The sequence below is a fragment of the Conger conger genome, chromosome 13 (assembly GCF_963514075.1).
Source record: "Conger conger chromosome 13, fConCon1.1, whole genome shotgun sequence".
Classification (NCBI taxonomy): Eukaryota; Metazoa; Chordata; class Actinopteri; order Anguilliformes; family Congridae; genus Conger; species Conger conger.
Genome location: NC_083772.1, coordinates 20,993,686 through 21,012,762, shown reverse-complemented (window position 1 = coordinate 21,012,762; position 19,077 = coordinate 20,993,686). Strand labels below are relative to the sequence as shown.

The window sequence follows — 19,077 nt, the reverse complement described above, 5'->3', positions numbered from 1 at the left end:
GTAGCACACGGGTGGAGAGATGCGTTGTGCATGAGCTCATGGGCTGATTACAGAGGTTAAAAATGGAGAATCACATGGTCTGGCTTCATTAATGGAAGGGCCTGTTCATCACCACAAACACATCTCCCCCAGAGGAAGACTGAGCTAGCCTGTGACTAACAGGGCTTTAATATACAGCAACAAACACAAGGCCAGTCAAGGGGAAAAAAAAGTATTTATACTGCATATAGATATATAATCCTCTCTTCATTTCTCACCAGGCCATGGACTTGCTTCATTTTCACAGGGAAAGATCTCTTGGTCTCTGTATATTATCTAAACTTTTTCATTTGTTTATAATTAATAGCTGGAACAAACTCAAGCACAATATGAAAAGCAAATTCCATATGGCAAAACTGTAAGTTAAAGAATTAAAATGCTAAGAAAAGAAAGCTCCATGTAGCTTTGGACTAATGCTATTACAAAGTACAAAAGCCAAGCAGCATACATTTATCCTCTATGTGGTTTAGCTCATCTTCCCTTCACTGCTAACAGAATAAATTATCACCCATATCCATCCCGCAAAATCATCACTTCCCTGCTTCATAACCTCAGCTTCGTAAGTTCGGCAATCGCGGACATTTCCTGGTCAAACTGTATTTGTGCTGGGCGAAAAAGCACTTAAATTCATTTGTATTCCGATGCTTGTTGCATTGTATTGATTGAATCTGGGTTCCCCATCTCCAAACAGCGAGAATGCAATCACTGCAAATACTTATTGACACTACACATCCACTTAATCATTCTATCCAACTTTTACCACCAGTGCATTGGCCCAAGATACATCCTGCATACAAAAACCACTGCTGCAAGGGATACTTTATTGCATCTGGATTTCTTTACTTTGGTTCCTAGCTTTTATTCATTGGTTTTATTCATTGATATGGCATTTTGTTTGACCAAGGGTAATCGTTAGACTACTTTCAACTAAATGTTTAAATTAAAATGAGGTGTGTGGTTCAGGTATCTCAGGTGAAGCACACATATGCTGAATGTTTACTGCGCAAGGCAAAATACAACACAATAAGCATTCTACACAGGTGGACAACAAACAAACCACATTGGCTCTAACTAGTTGGAAGCAATTAGCGACAGTTGTCGTAGTTACTGAATAACCTGAAAATAATGAACTTCTTCAGGTGAATAAGTCAGTCACACTTTACAATAACGGTAAGGAATTGGCAATGACTACTGTAGTCGTTAACATGAAGTCTCTGCTTTCAGAGAACAGGTCATGTGACACCACAAGAGGGTTGAGGATTACAATATATGAAGCGATTTAATTCTGCCATCAAGTACACAAGAAAAACTTTAAAACTAGCATTTAAATTTCTACCGTTGTTTGGGTGTCCATACCGGCCACTGGAAGTTAAAGTGATAACTTTAACTGCATTAAAAGCTTAAAATGTGTGATATAAAACAAGCAAATCCTGGTCCTACCAGTGAACACACTGTTACTGTATTCCTGGAGACAAACTAAGTGAAACTAAATCCACTTATAGAATCACACAATCCAAAATCATATTTATTCTCCTCACCTGTGCAGACTCTTCTATATGAATTTCATTATTCATAAAACAGGCATCACACTGAGAAAATGAAATAAGAACACCCCCTACACACATCTGTCAGCGCTTTCTCTCTGCAGACTGTAATGAACAATCCTCACTGCTGTGTGTTCGGGTAATCAGTTTCTGCAGCACTTTAGCCACAAACACAATCAGCTTTCCTAATATGTATTCAGAGCAATTAAGCTGTAAATATGCATAATGCGATCAAGCCATTGCAATATAATGTACCGTGTCATTTACCGATTTCACTGAAGACCCGACAGATTGTACACTAGCCTACCACACTAGACCAGGGAGCCTCATGGTATTCTATTCAGGCCAACAGTCTTGGAAGGAAAAATCATGAAAAACAGTGATTTCTTTGTAAAGAATTCTTTAATTTTAAAAGAAGGGGTCGTAGGCCAACATTTGCTGTAATAAAGGAAATCAATCTTATCATATGTTTGCTGCAATATGTTTGCTGCCATTTAAACAGGTGCAAAAGTTACTGTAGCAGGTACAATAATATAAACAAAGAGAAAAAAACAATAAAGAGAAATAAGTAAAATCGGCAAAATAAGAGTTTAAAAGAAGGCCAGCACATACAAGCACTGAGTGCTGCTTAGTTTAGTGCTGGCGAGAGACGTTTCGGAGCGAGAACACCACAAATAAAAACAGAGTGCAGGCAGCCGTCCAAGTTTACCCATCCGAGACCTCATGCAAACAAGGATGCTTCTGCTGAAAAGGGTGTCATGGAGTGGATGAAATATTGCGGTGCATGCTTGATGATAAAGAGGGCGGTTCTGCATCTACTGGAGCTGGGGGATCTTGTGAAGGCCAACAGGATTAATGATCCCCAGTTAGGCCCAAAACATGGTATCCTCACACCCATGTTCCAGCCTGAAACATGGTACCCCCCCCCCCCCCCCAGAAAGCTCACACCTGGCTGCAAATTGACATTTCTACAAGACAGTGATCCAAAGTGTACCTGAAAATCAACCAAGTAATGACAAAAAGTGCAAACCAATGCCTACAGGTCGTCTTGGTTGGGTAAACTGCACCAGGCAAGTTCAAACGAGCACATAAAAGTATTTAAATCCAAAACAATTACATATTTGACCCAGGCCTGGTCCACATGCACAGACCTGAGGGATGCTGGGATGAAGGTCCCCATGTTCAGCAATCTCAGAAAACACTACTTGATGAATCAGTACTGCTACACCTGCAAAGATAACGCGCAAAAAAAGTACTATAACAGAGGTGCCAATCACGTTGACGCCTATTTCCAGGACTGCAATCATTGCTTGTTAAAAAATATATATATTTTATTTGAGTAATTGCATTTGTATAGTTGTCAAATTATTTCAGCATATAATATAGCTCATTACCCATGTTGTTTATGTTCTATTATATTTACCCACATTCTCATCTGAGGTGCCAATCACTTTGGATTTGAGCCCTGAATTTCTCTACATTTTTTCCCTCTCTCTCTCCAATGTGTATTCAATGGATTTCCATATTACCAGCTCGTATCCAGGGACAAACAGGAGAAAAACAGCACGACACCAAATTCTATTAAAAGCCATCAATGTTGTGGCAGTACATACAATTATCACCGAAAGGTTGCATCTTTTTATCTTAATGTTTTAACTGCTTTAAAAAGACACATCTATTAAACATTCACCTGTATCAGGCTTTGTATCTGCCGAGTCTATTCCACTGGTGAGAATTTCTTGAGCTGCAAACACCCATTACAGAAAGACTATCAAAAACATGCCTGAAACAATATTTTAAAATGGTATTTGTAAACGGTTTTAAAAAGTGGATATGGTTTTGCTGCATAAACTGAAATCTAGGATAATCAATCAGCCTGTAGCTTAGTGGCGAAGGTCCATGATTGGGAGCCGGGTTTGTGGTTCAAGCCCCAGTGTAGTCACAATAAGATCTAGACAGCTGTTGAGCCCTTGAACAACTGTACAAGTGTACTGTCCTGAAGGGAGGCCACACATGTTTGTCTATGCAGTAGGCCGCACGTGTTTGTCTATGCAGTAGGCCGCACATGTTTGTCTATGCAGTAGGCTGCACATGTTTGTCTATGCAGTAGGCTGCACATGTTTGTCTATTCAGTAGGCCGCGCATGTTTGTCTATGCAGTAGAGAAACCGCCCATGACACACAACATCGGTCCAGGCTGAAGGTCAGGCTTTTACAGCGGACCTGCAGAAACCGCTGAGCAAAGCCAGCTCTCAAAAGGCAAATCAGAGATGGTATTCTCCCTTTTAATCAGGAATAAATTGGCGATAACAAGCATGCGGCTGTCTATAAGCAGCCAATTAACTCACAGGAGTCCTCAGAGGCTTAAAGCCCGCGCGCTGAAATCATCACCGTAGCCATACCGTAATCGCTGTATTTACTGAGGTCAGCAGTGCTGCATCACGGCTACGGAGCAGGGCTGCATCACGGCTAGGGAGCAGGGCCGCATTGTGGCTATGGAGCAGAGTCATGTACCTTAGCCACTGAGCTACAAGCTGCCCGCTTGAGCAAGGTGCTTAACCTGAACTGTTTCAGCAAACATTACATGACATTAATGGCATTTGGCAGACGCTCTTATCCAGAGCGACGCACAACACAAATGTACAGCATAAATAGATTGTTTGTGAATATTTCGATCATCTGGTATTGGTATGTATTGGACCACCCTAGGAAAAACTATAATTTGACACCCACAAAATGCTTGTGTACAAAAGGGATCCTACTATGATGGGAAGGAATTTCACTGTACACGCATATGCCTGTTTCAGAAGGGCCAGTGGTTTGTTGAGCTGTGTGAGGTCTTAAAACACATTTGGGATAAGCACTGTAACAGCTAAACATTATAGCAAGTAATCACTCGGAGTAATCATTACATTACATTACATTATTGGCATTTGGCAGACGCTCTTATCCAGAGCGACGTACAACAAAGTGCATACCCATAACCAGGGATAAGTTCGCTGAAAGACCCTAGAGGTAAGTACAATTTCAACTGCTACCTGTACAAGAAAGATAAGGACAAGGGCCATTTTTTTTTTTTTTTTTTTTTTTTTTTTTTTAACAAACAAACAAACAGAGCAAAAGTCATGTTCATTATTTGAAAGAATTCATAGATGCCAAACTAGCTGACAAGTATGCATGTTTATGCACCATTAAACAATGTCATTTTCTTTCCTGTCGGTTTGAGAGCACACATTTTTTTTATTGCCTCTATTCATGACTGTGGCAAAATTATGCAGTGTGTGAGTGCTGTGCGTGTGTGCATGCATGTTTGTGTGTTTGTGCGAGCGTGCATAAGTGCGTGAGAGAGAGTGTTCGCATGCATGCATGTGTCCTTGAATATTTTTATTGAAAGCACTCCAGAACTGCACAGCAAGGATGCATACTGAAATGAAGGCAGAAGTATACGGTTGGCAACAAGAAACCTCCAGTGAAGAAATACGCTGTACGTGAGCCAGCGGATGTTGCAGTAATTGGCGAGATATCTAAGCACCTATCCTTTTCCGTGATCGCCGGTAGCATTAAAATTGATAAAAATGTGTTCAGGCAGCCTTTTAAAATGATTTTTAAAAAGTTGAAATTAGCCAAATGAAAGAACTCTGCAGTCCAGGCATTAAGAGGATCCCAATTGGCCAGGCTTGATCTGAGAATAAATATGAAGGCAAGACGTGATGGCACCTTTGGGCTTTCGGATATATTTACAAATGGGGGGGAAAGATCAGGCTGTTTTATTCCAGAATAGAATGACAGGGAAAAGTATTCTGGTGTCGTAGCTTTGTGGTTTTAATGAAAATAAAAGGTGATGTTAAATTCCTGTCCCTGCGAGTGGCCTCTGGTGACACACGCGGTGTGCTTGGTATTTCTCTGTGAGAAAACACCCACACACTGACGCAGAGCCCGTTCCTCCTCATGCATTCTTTATAATGGATCTGCGATCTGACTGCGCAAGACAGATGGCATTGTGTTTTCACTTTAATATTTGCTTCCGACACCGCAATCCGTGCGGGAATAATTCTGGTCGTAATGTGTCGCCCCCGATTTATTACCCGTGCCGGGGCTGCAGCTCATTTCTCTCTGGGTTTTATAAGGATGCTTTTAAAGTGAACATCTTCATGCGGGCGGAAACCTTTCCCAGCGGCCTGTAGGACAAGCCTGGCCAATGAGAGGGGCATCGCTCTCTCGCTCACCAGCACAATCCTAAAACACCGTCCATAATCCAGCACAATCCTAAAACACCGTCCAACAAAGTACAATGACCATAAACACAAACGCAAAACAAAAAAATTCAAATCTGTGTACAGTAGTTGAAATCTTACATTTTTATTGATTTTGTTTTTTGTATGTTTCTGTGGATGGAATGTGCTGATAATATAATAGCACTGTTTGTTGGGCAGTCTCTGTTCAGATATAGAACTAGACAGTATGCGACAATAAGCAAAACTGTAAGCACACAGCTCGGTCTACGCAATGCAGTGAGGGAAGGGGAGTCCAATTAAAGCTGTAATTATATTCAGTGCAATTAGTGATTAGCTGAGAGCATGGTAGAGTTCACAGTGGGTGCTGAGAATCACAAAGAAAGGTACAGGAGAGCGTGTCACAGGTCTCTGAACCAAAACATTCCTACTGTACTGAAATACACTGTATGAAACACAGTACAGGTAATCAACACAGGGAAATAACAAAGTTATAGTTCACCACAATTAGTATATATACTTTATAGCGCTATTAGGTAGACCTGTATACCAGCTTGTTAATGCAAATATTTAATCAGCCAATCATGCGGTAGCAACTAAATGCATAAAAGCAGGCAGACATGGTAAAGCTGTTGTTCAGACCAAATGTCAGAATAGGAAAGAAATGTGATCTAAGGGACTTTGGCCATGGAATGATCATTGGTGCCAGACAGGGTGGTTTGAGTATCTCAGAAACTGCTGATCTCCTGGGATTTTCATGCACACCAGTCTCTAGAGTTTGCGGAGTGGTGCGAAAAACCAAAAACATCCAGTGAGCGGCAGTTCTGCGAAAAAACACTTTGTTAATGAGAGAGGTCCGAGGAAAAGGACCAAAGCTGACAGGAAGTCATCAAAGCTGACAGGAAGGTGACAGTAACTCAACAGTGGTATGCAGAAGAGCATCTCTGAACACACAAGACATCAAACCGTGAAGTCGATGGGCTACAGCAGCAGAAGACCAATACGTGTAAAAAAATAAGTAATAAATATCTAATAAAGTGACCACTTCTACATTCTCCATGGCAGGTGGGTCCTCTCTCTGTTACTAAAAGCTCAGATAAATTACGCAGGTCATAAAGATATACTTCTGAGGCAAATGTATTCCTTTTTTCTCCAGTTGATGCATTTTTCACGCGCTGAAAACCTCCGAGTCTCATCTTAATCTCGCCCTGCTCTTCCTCCTGTGGCCTTGCACGGACTGCAAACAGAACCTAATTAACGTGTCATTTCCCCGGAGGAAGGTGCTCCTATTAATTGACTGTGTCACAGGAACATTTATCAGTTTGCTTATTATAATCTTTTCTACTGTGCGATATCTTTCCCTTCATTAAAGATGTGGTTAATAGCTAAAGGACTTTAATTGCACACATACCTGAATTTATTCAGACTGACTGACTTCACAGCCCCTGGCAACAATAATTCTTTTCTCGATTCTTGATGATTCCTTTAAGTGCTTAAAATCAGCAGAGCTGGTAGCCTGTAATTCACAGAAATAATGGGCCTGTAATTATATTACTTACATTACATTTAGAATCCTGTGTGGCACAGCGCCAGAAATTAACTTGGAGGGAAACTGCTGGTGAAATTATGGACCTCGTTTTAAGCTTGCGGATATGAAGAAGGCACAGTCCTGGTATCACCATCTCGAGGTTGCCCTGTCAATGTGTGCCTATCCCAGCGTACAGGGGGAACGTTCTGAGAACATTTAGCAATGTTCCACTGTAAAGTTTCAAAAATAACGTTCCTGGGACGTTATTTTGTTATCTAGAAACATGTGACGTATGAAAGTTTTACTTCATCATGTTTCTAGAACATTCTCAAAACATTCCCCGGATAATTTTCCTGCAATGATGTCATTGAGTGATGTTTTGCTCCACAACTTCCTTAGAAAGTTGTTCACAGAACATTCCCCAGTATATAAATAACATTTAGAAAATTTTAGGTGACCTACAATAAGGTTCATATAACATTTCTGCAACATTGTGTGAACATTAATAAATGTAATGTACATGAAAACGTTCTGAGAACTCCCAGGAAACTTGACAAATTGAATGTTCTGGGAAGCAAAACTAACCTTCAGAAAGCATTCAAAGAAGCTGAAATTGTTAGCTGGGACCCCTGCGCTCGCGTGTGCCTGTGAATGACAGCACTTCCCGTTTTTGAATTATTGACACTTCACAGTCGCAGGAGGTATGAAATGACACCCCACAAAAAGCAGATGGTGTCACAAATCTCACCCAACCAGCCAAGCTGAAAGTGTAGGGTGGGGGTGAGGGGGGGTGGGGGTGAGGCAGTGTGATGTTTGCTGCTGATTTCAAAATCCACAAGTGCACATGATCTAAATAAACAGATTATTGACCGTTGCAAAAAATATTTCCAGTTTTCTTTTGGACAGTCTGCTGTGAAAAACTCTAATCAAGTTCAAACTAAACTGAAGTCAAAGTCTGAGAGGGTTGAGCACTGTGGGAAATACATTGGATGGATCTTGAGGATGCTTTGATTGATCACTTGTTAGCTGTACTGTACATATGGCACACTGTGGCAAAAACATAATGCAATAAAGATCTTCATTTCAGTTCATTTTCTTCAGATTAGCCAGTGCTCCAAACACCCCCCCCCTCCCCTCCCCCCCACCCCACCCCCCAACTTCCAGCCCCCACCCAAACCATTGGATGATTTATCACGTATTGTCATATTGAGTCATGTTTGTAATATGAAGACACATTCACAGTATCAATAACTATAGCTTTCTAGCCAGGTAGGTGAAGGCAGGAACAGCAATACCTGACTTGATGATTTTTCTGATTTTAAAAAATGTATTTGGGTTTGTAACCTACGGGGGTCTGTGTGCTCACGCTCGGCCCTGTTGTAGTTTTAAAATGACAGCTTGTGATTGCTCACCAGTAAGATGAATTTCATAAAGCAGCCAGATTCATAAAATGTCTTCCTCCCTCACGATCTAAGAGCTGTCTGGAGGATTGCAGCAGGAAGTAATGAAATCTAAAGGGGTTATCTTGGCCAAACGGGAATGAAAATGGAATCTGTTTGGAAAACAAGGTATAATATAATGTATTATCATAACATAACGTTTTAATGAACCCACATGTTATGTCTGATATTGAAAGATAGATCCATAATGCAATCTATGTACAATGCTTGGTATATGGGAAAATTATCATGAAAATAATAAGGACAATAAAATTCGTATTTGTGAAAATCTATGGTAAATACAATAATATGAATCTCTTCAATTGATAAATTGATCAATAGCCCAGGTTGGCCAGAGACCAAAGTCTACTGTCGTCTCTAAGGTCCTCCACAGTTGTGTGAGAGTTTATTCATCCAGTCTTATCAAAAAATCAATGTCCTTCAGGAAAGGATGTTTAATCCTTACATACCTCATCAGGAACGCTTTTCTTTGTTTGGGGGTTTTCTTTCAAGGGCTTGCACAAAGAGCTTTGAGTCTGGCATTAAGAGACTGCTACAATAATGATTTTTCTTGCAGAAATTAAAATCTCCCATATTTGGTTTTATAACAGCTTCACGGCAAGAATTTGGATGTTTAAGGAAGACAAACTCAATGATGACGAATGTTATATAACACTCATATAACACTGGGTCAACCCTGTGTTGCTGTTTAATTTGTCGATATTCTAATACTAGCCAACTGTTTGTTCATTCATTTTATGTGGGAAACATATTTTCACAAATGTCCAGCAATTTATTTCTGTGAGGTTACTGAATAGCAGAATCAACTGACAGAATATTAATCTGTAAATATGCCACTACTGGATCATCTAAAATATACCTCACATAATCCAAAAAATTAAAAAAGGTTTGTTCTCCAGAATGATTAAAACCTTACAGCACGATCTTGAGAATATCTTGAGATTGCAGCTGCAGGTTAGCTTATCCTGCTAACCCTTTAATATGGGATATGAGACCACAAATATGTGATCTGAACCTTCTCAAATGAACATTCTAATACTGTCACAATCACTACTGGTGCAATGGCAGTTCTAGAATACTGACTTAGAATTTTGCAATATAAAGATAAAAAAAAACATTCCAAAAAACCTTTTACCTGACTGTTTTGAATCTGTAAAGAACCAGCTTGAGCAGTGGCTGGCAGCCACCCTGGGTCACTCAACCCTGTCCCAGCACGCACTACCCAGCCCCTCAGGTCAGACAGGCACATGGTCTGTCTGCACAAACTAAAGAGGAAGTGCCTCCCTGTCTGAGTCAAACTGCAGGGCTACGCTGAGGAAGTAAGCAGCAGCCTGGCAGCAGGTATTTCTGGGGAGAGTGCAAGCTCGGCTGCCCTCTCCTTAACTCACCGGGGAGGCTGCTGTGGGAAGCACAAACACTCACAAAATGGGTGTTCCATGCTCAGAGACAATGGTGCTAAAATTATGAGTAACTGAGTCTGTGTACCACTAGGCATTTTTAATTTGGTCAAAAATAATAATAATAATAATAATAATAATAATAAGGAAAATGGACTGCATTTATACATGCAGTGAGCACTTTATTACGTAGACCTGGACACCAGCTTGTTAATGCAAATATTTAATCTGCCAATCATGTGGCAGCAGCTAAATGCATGAATGTATGCGAACATGGGCAAGAGGTTCAGCTGTATTTCAGACCAAATGTGAGAATGGGGAAATCTGGTCTAAGTGACTTGCACAACAGTTTCTAGAGTATGCAGAGAAACTAAAAACTAAAAACATCCAGTGAGCAGCAGTTCTATGGGGAAAGAAAATGCACTGTTCATGAGAGAGGTCAGAGGAGAAGGGCCAGACTGGTCAAAGCTGACAGGAAGCTGATAGTAATGCAAATAACTACACATTACAACAGTGGCATGCAGAAGAGCATCTCTGAACATACAATACATCAAACCTCTAAGTAGACAGGCTACAGCAGCAAAAGACCAATAAGTGAAAAAAATAAGTCAAATAAATACCTAACAAAGTGCTCAGTGAGTGTATCGTGCTGTAATACAAAGTGCAAACAATTAATGCCTCTCATTCGCCTATTCACACACGATCCACAAGACACCAACCAGTATGTCTGGAGCCACTGGGGGTTAGGTGTCTTGCTCAGGGACACATCAACACACCGGGGGATTGAACACTGACACACCAGAGGATCGAACCAGCAACCTTCCGAATTCCAACTGCTCTTACCTCCATCACCATCTAATGTCAACAAAAATATTGGTTGAATAACATGAACTATTCAGTTTCTCAATATAAGTGGGTCCACTAATAAATTCTTGAACAATTATTTGAAATAAAAGTTGGAAAACAAAAGTGGAACATGAGGAGAGACATTTAAAACCTTTCACAGCTTTACAAACAATCTGCTGCAGTTGAAAGTGAACGTGTTCAGAAATGTCTGGGCCATGAAAGGTTAGGTGTTACGTCCAGCTTAAATTAGCTGAATGCCTCTAATTTAAAAGAAGGAATGCTTCTAAGATAGCAATTACGTGTTGAAGTTCAATGTTAATGGGAAATTGGTTCGATTGAATGTGGGCCTAAACTGCCAGAGCTTCTAAATGGAAATCAAATATTCTTTTGCAAGATAATGCCCACACTGAAACTTCCAGGGCTTAATTTTCCTGTGAATTTATTTCAGATTTATCATTTAAGAAGGATGTTGCATATATCATATGCAATACAAATATAGCGATGCATATTTTCGATTTGGTGATATAAGCTTAATATTTCATTCATATGAATGTGGCATGCCGTATTGTTATTGTTGTAGGTTGGTCACTTGAGAGTCTTATTTTGCAGCACTTAGTGATGGGTTGACAGCTGGAATAACTGATCTGAGTAACACAGTGCTGTCATGGCTGCTCTCCCGAGCTGGCTGAAAGAGGGCAGCCTCTCTCCTGGCCCTGCGAAACATTCACCAGACAAACAGAAGAGGGTTCTGGGAGGAACAAGGTCGCTCTCCTTCCCGGGCCCTCTCCTCCGGAGCGAGGGTTCAGCTCGTATGTAAATGTCAAACGCGGCGTCGAGTGGATAATTCGTTTACCTTTCTTTTTTCAGAGGAGAGGAGAAGAGGAGGCAAAAGCGTCTGACAAACAGACGCGGCCGGCGGAAAGATCCGGGGAAAGGGCCGCGTCTGCCACGTTTCCGCCAGAAATTAATGCAAAACAAAACCACATTACAGTCAGCAAAACTGGCAACTAATCTGTTACTCCATTTCTCACTTGTCGGAACGTATTTCCCTCCGCTGCAAGGCTTTAGTGGCTGAGCCCGGAGCGCTGAGGACGCTAGCTGGCAGGGCGACCGGCTACCATACTTCCGGAAAGCGCCAGACCGCCAGCTTCTCAAATCCTTTTTATTTATTTGTTGGGTTTTTTACTAAGCAGTGCAGCTGCACAATGCATGGCTCCCTAGTCTGCCGCTGGACAGCTTAGAGCCATTCTGCAGGGATAAGCTCACACACTCCATGGGAAGAGATGTCCACCATCCTGCAAGTCCTGCATCTGCCTTCAGCAAACCAGAGCCGGGAGGTCCAGTTTGCCGCTTTGAACTGAACGGCAGGTACACACCGGGAGTGATAATCTGTGGGCTTGGCCTCGGGTCAGACTAAAGGCCCATCCACTCCAAGAACTAGAACTACAACCGTAAGTATAATGATAATGATGACAACGTGAGCATCTACACTGATCAATGATAACATTCTGCGACCAACTGTCTCTCGGCTATGTCATCCGCCATTTTCCACGTGATGCCCTGTAAATCTGGATGGATTTTGATTGGTTGTCAGTGTTGTATCGTTCACGGAGCCGGGAAATATCGCTAAACGCTCGGCCCCAGATGGAGTCAGAGGGAACTGACTGTGATGTACATTATACCCTCTGAGCCTCCTGAGACCTGGAGCTCCAGCAGCCAAGATCACACACACACATACAGTATAAGCAAACACACACAAGCATGCATGCACACATGCACACACACAGACACACACACATAAGCACATGCACACACACACACACACACACACACACACACAAGCCATGCCCAATGCATTGTCCCACTCATTCTAACACACAGCAGTTGTCCACAAAATGGCCATCAGGTTGCAGCTGCACAGAGCTTCCACATAAGGGCCTGCTGCATTCCTGTATATTTAAACAATGCCTACGTATTTAACCAGCACTGTTCAAGACCATTCCTGCATATTTAACCAGCACTGTTCAAGACCATTCCTGCATATTTAACCAACACTGTTAAAGACCATTCCTGCATATTTAACCAGCACTGTTTGAGACTATTCCTGCATATTTAACCAGCACTGTTTAAGACTATTCCTGCATATTTAACCAGCACTGTTTAAGACCATTCATGTGTATTTAACCAGTACTGTTTAAGACCATTCCTGCATATTTAACCAGCCCTGTTTAAGACCATTCCTGCATATTTAGCCAGCACTGTTTAAGACCATTCCTGCGTATTTAACCAGTACTGTTTAAGACCATTCCTGCATATTTAACCAGCACTGTTTAAGACCATTCCTGCATATTTAACCAGCACTGTTTAAGACTATTCCTGCATATTTAACCAGCACTGTTTAAGACCATTCCTGCGTATTTAACCAGTACTGTTTAAGACCATTCCTGCATATTTAACCAGCACTGTTGAAGACCATCCCTGCATATTTAACCAGCACTGTTTAAGCCCTGCCGCGTCCTCAGGCTGTCAGTGTGGTGTGACATTCCCCACAGAACACTTGGCAGGGCTGCTCCTCTGTACACAGCACCTCGGCTTGCTTCCAGTAGTCTTACATCACCCTGCTCAACGCTGGATCTCACACGCCGTCACTTTAAGGAGATCGCACAAGGTAAAGGTCATGGCAGTGTGTCAAATCCACCCGACAGCGGCTGACACAAGAACGCGCTCGCGAACTGTGAATAACGACACGTTCGTTAAAAACACACACCGCACAAAGTTCCTCAAAGGCTTGGTTGGCAGTACCAGGCCGATCAAAAAACTTGGGAGATTTCTTTAACGGGCAACTGGCAGGATGACTCTGAAGATCAGACACACACATAGACACACACACAGACAGACATGTACACACACACACACGCACACATGTGAGGTACAGTAAAACACACACACATGCACACACACAGACAGGTAATGTAAGACACACAGAGACATTCACACACAGACAGGTAAGGTAAGACACACACAGACATACACACACAGACAGGTATGGTAAGACACACACTCAGACACAGACACACACACACACACACACTCACACACACACACACACACACACCACTTAAAGGTTCTGAGCAGTGAGACACAGTGCCATCGTCACTGTTGAACGTTTTCGAGTGTGAACGGAGACGCACCTGAAGAGCCCCTGAGGAGGTGACGCCTCACACAGACGACACTCAGCCACACTTCCCCCAGTCCGGCCATCATCACGGCCCTCACAGAGCCCTTGCGGGACCCAAAAGACAGAGGGAGACGGGCTACTGGCCCTCACGCAATCAAAACGGCAGTGTGGTCCGGGAGCCAAATATGTACTCAGAGCTTGGCTGATTAGTGTGCACACAGGAGCGCCAAATAGACTCTGCTGTTAGGTTAACTGCAAGGGGACAAGTGTTTAGTTACCAGTGGCTCCTTGTACTGGCTGATGCATTGTTTATATTGTTTAAGTCATGGGAAAGAAATGTATCATTTAAGAAGATCATTTAATTTAATTCACTGTTATCGTCTTGCATCAAATATTTATTTTTCCTTCTGATTGCATATAAAAAATACCAATACTCTTCAACCACATGTTTTTTTTTTCTTCCCGAGAATGGCTTTGCCAATCTCTAAATCACTGTGTCAAGATTTAGACACATTTTTCACTGCAAACCATTTATTTCATGAAACATAGGTCTACAAGACTTTTACTCGAACTTTAGCTGAATCAGACTGCCAGGCGAGACTTGAGGAAAGAAAGATATGACACCAGGCATTCTGCCGTATATTAGCAATGATTACTGTATCTCACAGAAGCAGCTATTTCTCCGCCGCACTCAATATTCAGTGCACGTTAAAAGTATGGTTGTTATGTAATCTGAAGACTGACAAACAGTATAGGTCTACAGTGTCTAACATACAGAAATACCAGACATGGGTAAAATATTATGTCTTATTCACTGCACAAATCCAGCCTCATCCATGTTTCAGAATACTATTATTATTTTAGAAAATTTAGAAACTGGCTGAAAAAATCTCAAAATAAAATGTGTGTGTCTGTGTGTGTGTCTGCCTAAGAGGGATAGCTGTTACCCACACCCCACACATTTTTCCTTGGATTGAAATGCTTCATAAATCAAACGGATCACAAATAGGATAACCTTAATAGGCCGCTAACTAATTTGACCGAGTGATCTAAGTTTCACAGAAGAAAACAGGATATCTTAGCGCTAATCCATCACGGGGATAACCGAAGCTCTTGAAATAATGTATCGGCGCCAGGAAGGAGAGTATATGCTGGGATGTGGAGTATAGGCTAGTAATCGTGTACACTTGACGCGCTCAGACGGCGTTCACTGGTAATTCACAGCCACCGCAGCGGCAGTAACCTACCACGCGCCTAAACAACTCAAAGGGCGAATAACGCTGAGGTACAGTTGGCAACAGAATTAAAGGACACACGTTGTGTTCCTGCACCGTATCACACATCGGTCGTACTAAATACGACACAAAATATACCAATAGGAGCCGTGGTGTGGTTTCCAATATTTAATTGTTAAGGCTTCCTAATTTATGCAGGCATGTCGCCTAAAATGTAAATACCCAGAGTGAATATAGCATTAACTTCAAGAGCTATCGCTACTGCGTCCAGAACAGCGTTGTCCATATACTGTAGCCTACGCAATTTGAAGTGAGTCCTGCGCGTCACGGGAAACTTAGGTGTCTAGACTTAATGTACAGAAAGATTGGTGCAATGTTGGGAATATCGGATGAAAATAGCCAATATAACCCGCAGCAGATAGCAAGGAAGTAGCAATCTGCAGGTAAACATACCAACGTTCAATAACGTTCAGTTAAACTTAGTTATTCAGCCCGCAGCGTCCGCACGATGGCATGGGGCGGTGGCTGTGTCTAGCGAAGTGGAGAGCAGGACTACGTGAAAACCGAGGGAGAGGAGGGTGAAACATCCGTGCATCTGTCTTTGTGTAAATGTACGTAGCCTATATAACTCCCTTTGTAAACGATAAAATTCCGATACATCGCAATTACGGTAAAAAATGTATTGTTGACGTTGCTCTGTTGCCTTAATTTGTCAGTTTGTGTTGGTATTCTTTTCGCTTTTGGATAGTTGGATTAGCCTATAATTTTCGTTTCCAAACCGCACGGCGTCGTTATGCTATATTCCAATTTGCGTCTTCTATTGCCTGTATAGTATTACATTAATGCAAAACAAGTAAACGTTTTTAACAGAGTTACGCCCATCAATGTGTCATGCCCTGACCTTGGAACTGGTCGCGTTTAAAGTAGCGTACGTGCGCTGGCACTGTTAAAATTCTTATCGTTGAACTATTCATTTTTTAAGAAAAAAAAAGAAACGGTTCGATTGTGATAATTTAATCCGCAGGCAATAAGTATCAGCACAAAATCAGTGGAATCCACACAGCCCTTAAAACGACAAGGCGAATGTAATGCTATAAGAGCCCAACTAAATGGCTTTGAATGTGGTGCAGAGTGAAACCGCTACAGTTCTCCTTTGAAAGTATTAAACCTGAGACAGGATTTCGTGCATCGTATAAAGAAAAGCTTATACTACGACGACCCCAAGATGTAGACTGCTGCAAATACCGCATCCAGGTCAATGCGTCCAGTGTTAACAAATACACATCGGACCCCAATATAAGACGTTGCAAATTAAATGAAACGATGGAGAATGGAACGGAACGCTATAAATATTCATCTTTTTATGTGTGATTTAGGCATTTGAACCTACAGCGTCGGAAGCTTTCGGCATAGTCAATGCTTTACTTTTGTATTAACCGGGTTACTCTTCCCGTTCAGTATACAGTTCTGATGGTCATATGGCAACTGAAAACGTTTAATGAAGTTCAAGCTGCATACAATGTATCTTCCTCGGGAACTGAAAATAAGTGCTGAAAACCATTCTCCTTTCATCGCGGTCCCCGTGTAACATGTATTAATGTACTTAACCAAAAATTACAATTTAATATTTTACTGACCTGCTTTCCAGCCAGCAAAAACAATTGCATTGTTAGTTTTATATCCTTTTTTTCAATAACTTCACCCTTAAAAACTTGAACTTCGCATTATGTATAGGTACCCTACAGCAGCCTCGCAAGCTGCGGCAGCGCACGGCTCTGCGTTCCGGTCTCTGCACTCCGATCTAACGGAAATAAAAATATATCAAAATAAATTATAACAATTTCAAACAGTGTTTCCCTATGAACACCAAACCCTCGCTTCCGAGGAGAGCTTGAAACACCAAATAGCGTAGCCCACAAACGCACACAATTTCCACTGGAGCGTCGGAACACTGGATGCCATAAAACTGACCGTTCAGGTATGCCAAGAGTGTTTGCTATTCCCCAAGACTTTCCCCCCGCTGCCCAGCGTCAAGGAAAGTGGCCAGCACGTAAAAGTTTTTAATCGCACGTACCTTTGAGAATGATCCCGCAGACGCTATAAAGGGCAAAGAGAAAATGTTGCTTGAGAATCATTTTCGTCTTGCTTCCTTCAGCCAAATGTGCTGACGTTAGACTCTTTACGTATTTGATTTTATTGTTTTCCTTTGCGTACGAGGACGGTTTTATCCAGATGAGGCGTTCAGTTACACCCGGCGAGGGAATTATAGGCTCCTCTAGTGGGAATGCCTTCGGTTGCGCCAGTCAAGTCCCAAATCTCGGCCGGATCCGGGCGCTGTGCAGGCTCAGTCGCTGTAGCTGAGCGGTAGGCTAGAGATGCTCTCGCAACCGTACGGAACAGTGCAGCCCCAGCCGCTCGCCTCTTCAGATCCGCAGCTTAGAGTCCCGCCTACGCCGCTCGACACATGAAGACGCTTCACCAATAGCCAGCGCCTGCAAATTATTCCAGGAGTGCTAGTTTTTCTAAACCGCAAGAGCATATAAAAACCATTGGAAACAAACAAACTACTTTTCCGTTCTGAACGTGGGGACGTAGCCCGCGTTGCGCTCTGGCCAAATTGAACTGTCGACCGTGTTTGTTGCCGCGATATTAATTCGCAAAATGTTCAAGGCAAAAAACAACCTTTAGAGGGGGCACTCTTCCGACACTTTTGATAAGGTCTCCGCCTTGTCACATGTTCCAGCCAGACTCGGTGCTGAAAGGATAGCAGCCAAGTCTCCTGAAGTTTAAGAGCCTCGTGAGTTCAATATCGCTTGATCAACAGCTACATTTTTCACATTTGAAGAGTAGGTTTTTTTGTAATGTTTTTTTTTTTCGCCCGTAAATCTAGAAATCTTCTAGAACGCCATTGATTGTTAGATAAGCATTAGAATGTTCAATTAAGAAACGTAACGTTGGCAGTGTATGATTGAATACTCGCCGTAGACTGGATTTTGAACGAAGACCAGCCTACAGTATATGCGACATGTTAATACGCGGGAACCACTGAGCAGTTGGCTACATTAAAACGTTCACATCTATTATCCTACAAAGTCATTGTGTGTATACTTTCCGGTCCCACTGTGGATAGTGCAATAGCCTAGCTTGTTTACGGCATCCTTTGGGTACACTCACGTTTAAAAACGGAGTGGGCAGGAGATATAATACATATGTACAATACATGCAACTTAACGTGTGATTATTCCCACACAGCCGTGGATTTGGCACACGCGCGCGCACACACACAGAGTATGTAACAATAGTCATCGTAACTACACCCTGTCTCATTTGTCCAACATGCACATAATGTGTACCCTTTCTATTTCAAAGGAAAATATTGTCTTTCGACCAGGCTGAAAAGCTGAGAATGGCCAGAACAGCTGGTCAGTGGGAGGGAAGCAGGATGGAAATCCAAGCTGAAAAAGTTAAATAGGCTCATTCTAAAAATTCCATATTGAAAATAATTCAGACCATCCATTCCATATACAGTATATAGAAACAGTATGCTCCATACTGTTTGGGGCAAAGACACTGTTTTTTTTTATTTCTGACGACAATTTTAGATTTGTAATCAATCACA

At 42.0% G+C, this 19,077-nt stretch overlaps 1 protein-coding gene across 4 annotated transcripts in view; it reads right to left on the bottom strand.

Moving 5' to 3' along the window:
* LOC133107297 (cell adhesion molecule 2-like) overlaps positions 1 to 17,900 on the bottom strand; it is a 349,725-nt gene extending 331,825 nt beyond the window's left edge. For all 4 annotated transcript variants that reach the window (XM_061216277.1, XM_061216279.1, XM_061216280.1 and 1 more), the window contains exon 1: positions 17,533 to 17,900. In XM_061216277.1, coding sequence (XP_061072261.1) covers positions 17,533 to 17,593 — 61 coding nt within the window. In that variant the 5' untranslated portion in view covers positions 17,594 to 17,900. The remainder of the gene's footprint in view (positions 1 to 17,532) is intronic.
* Between the last annotated feature and the right edge of the window lie 1,177 nt (positions 17,901 to 19,077).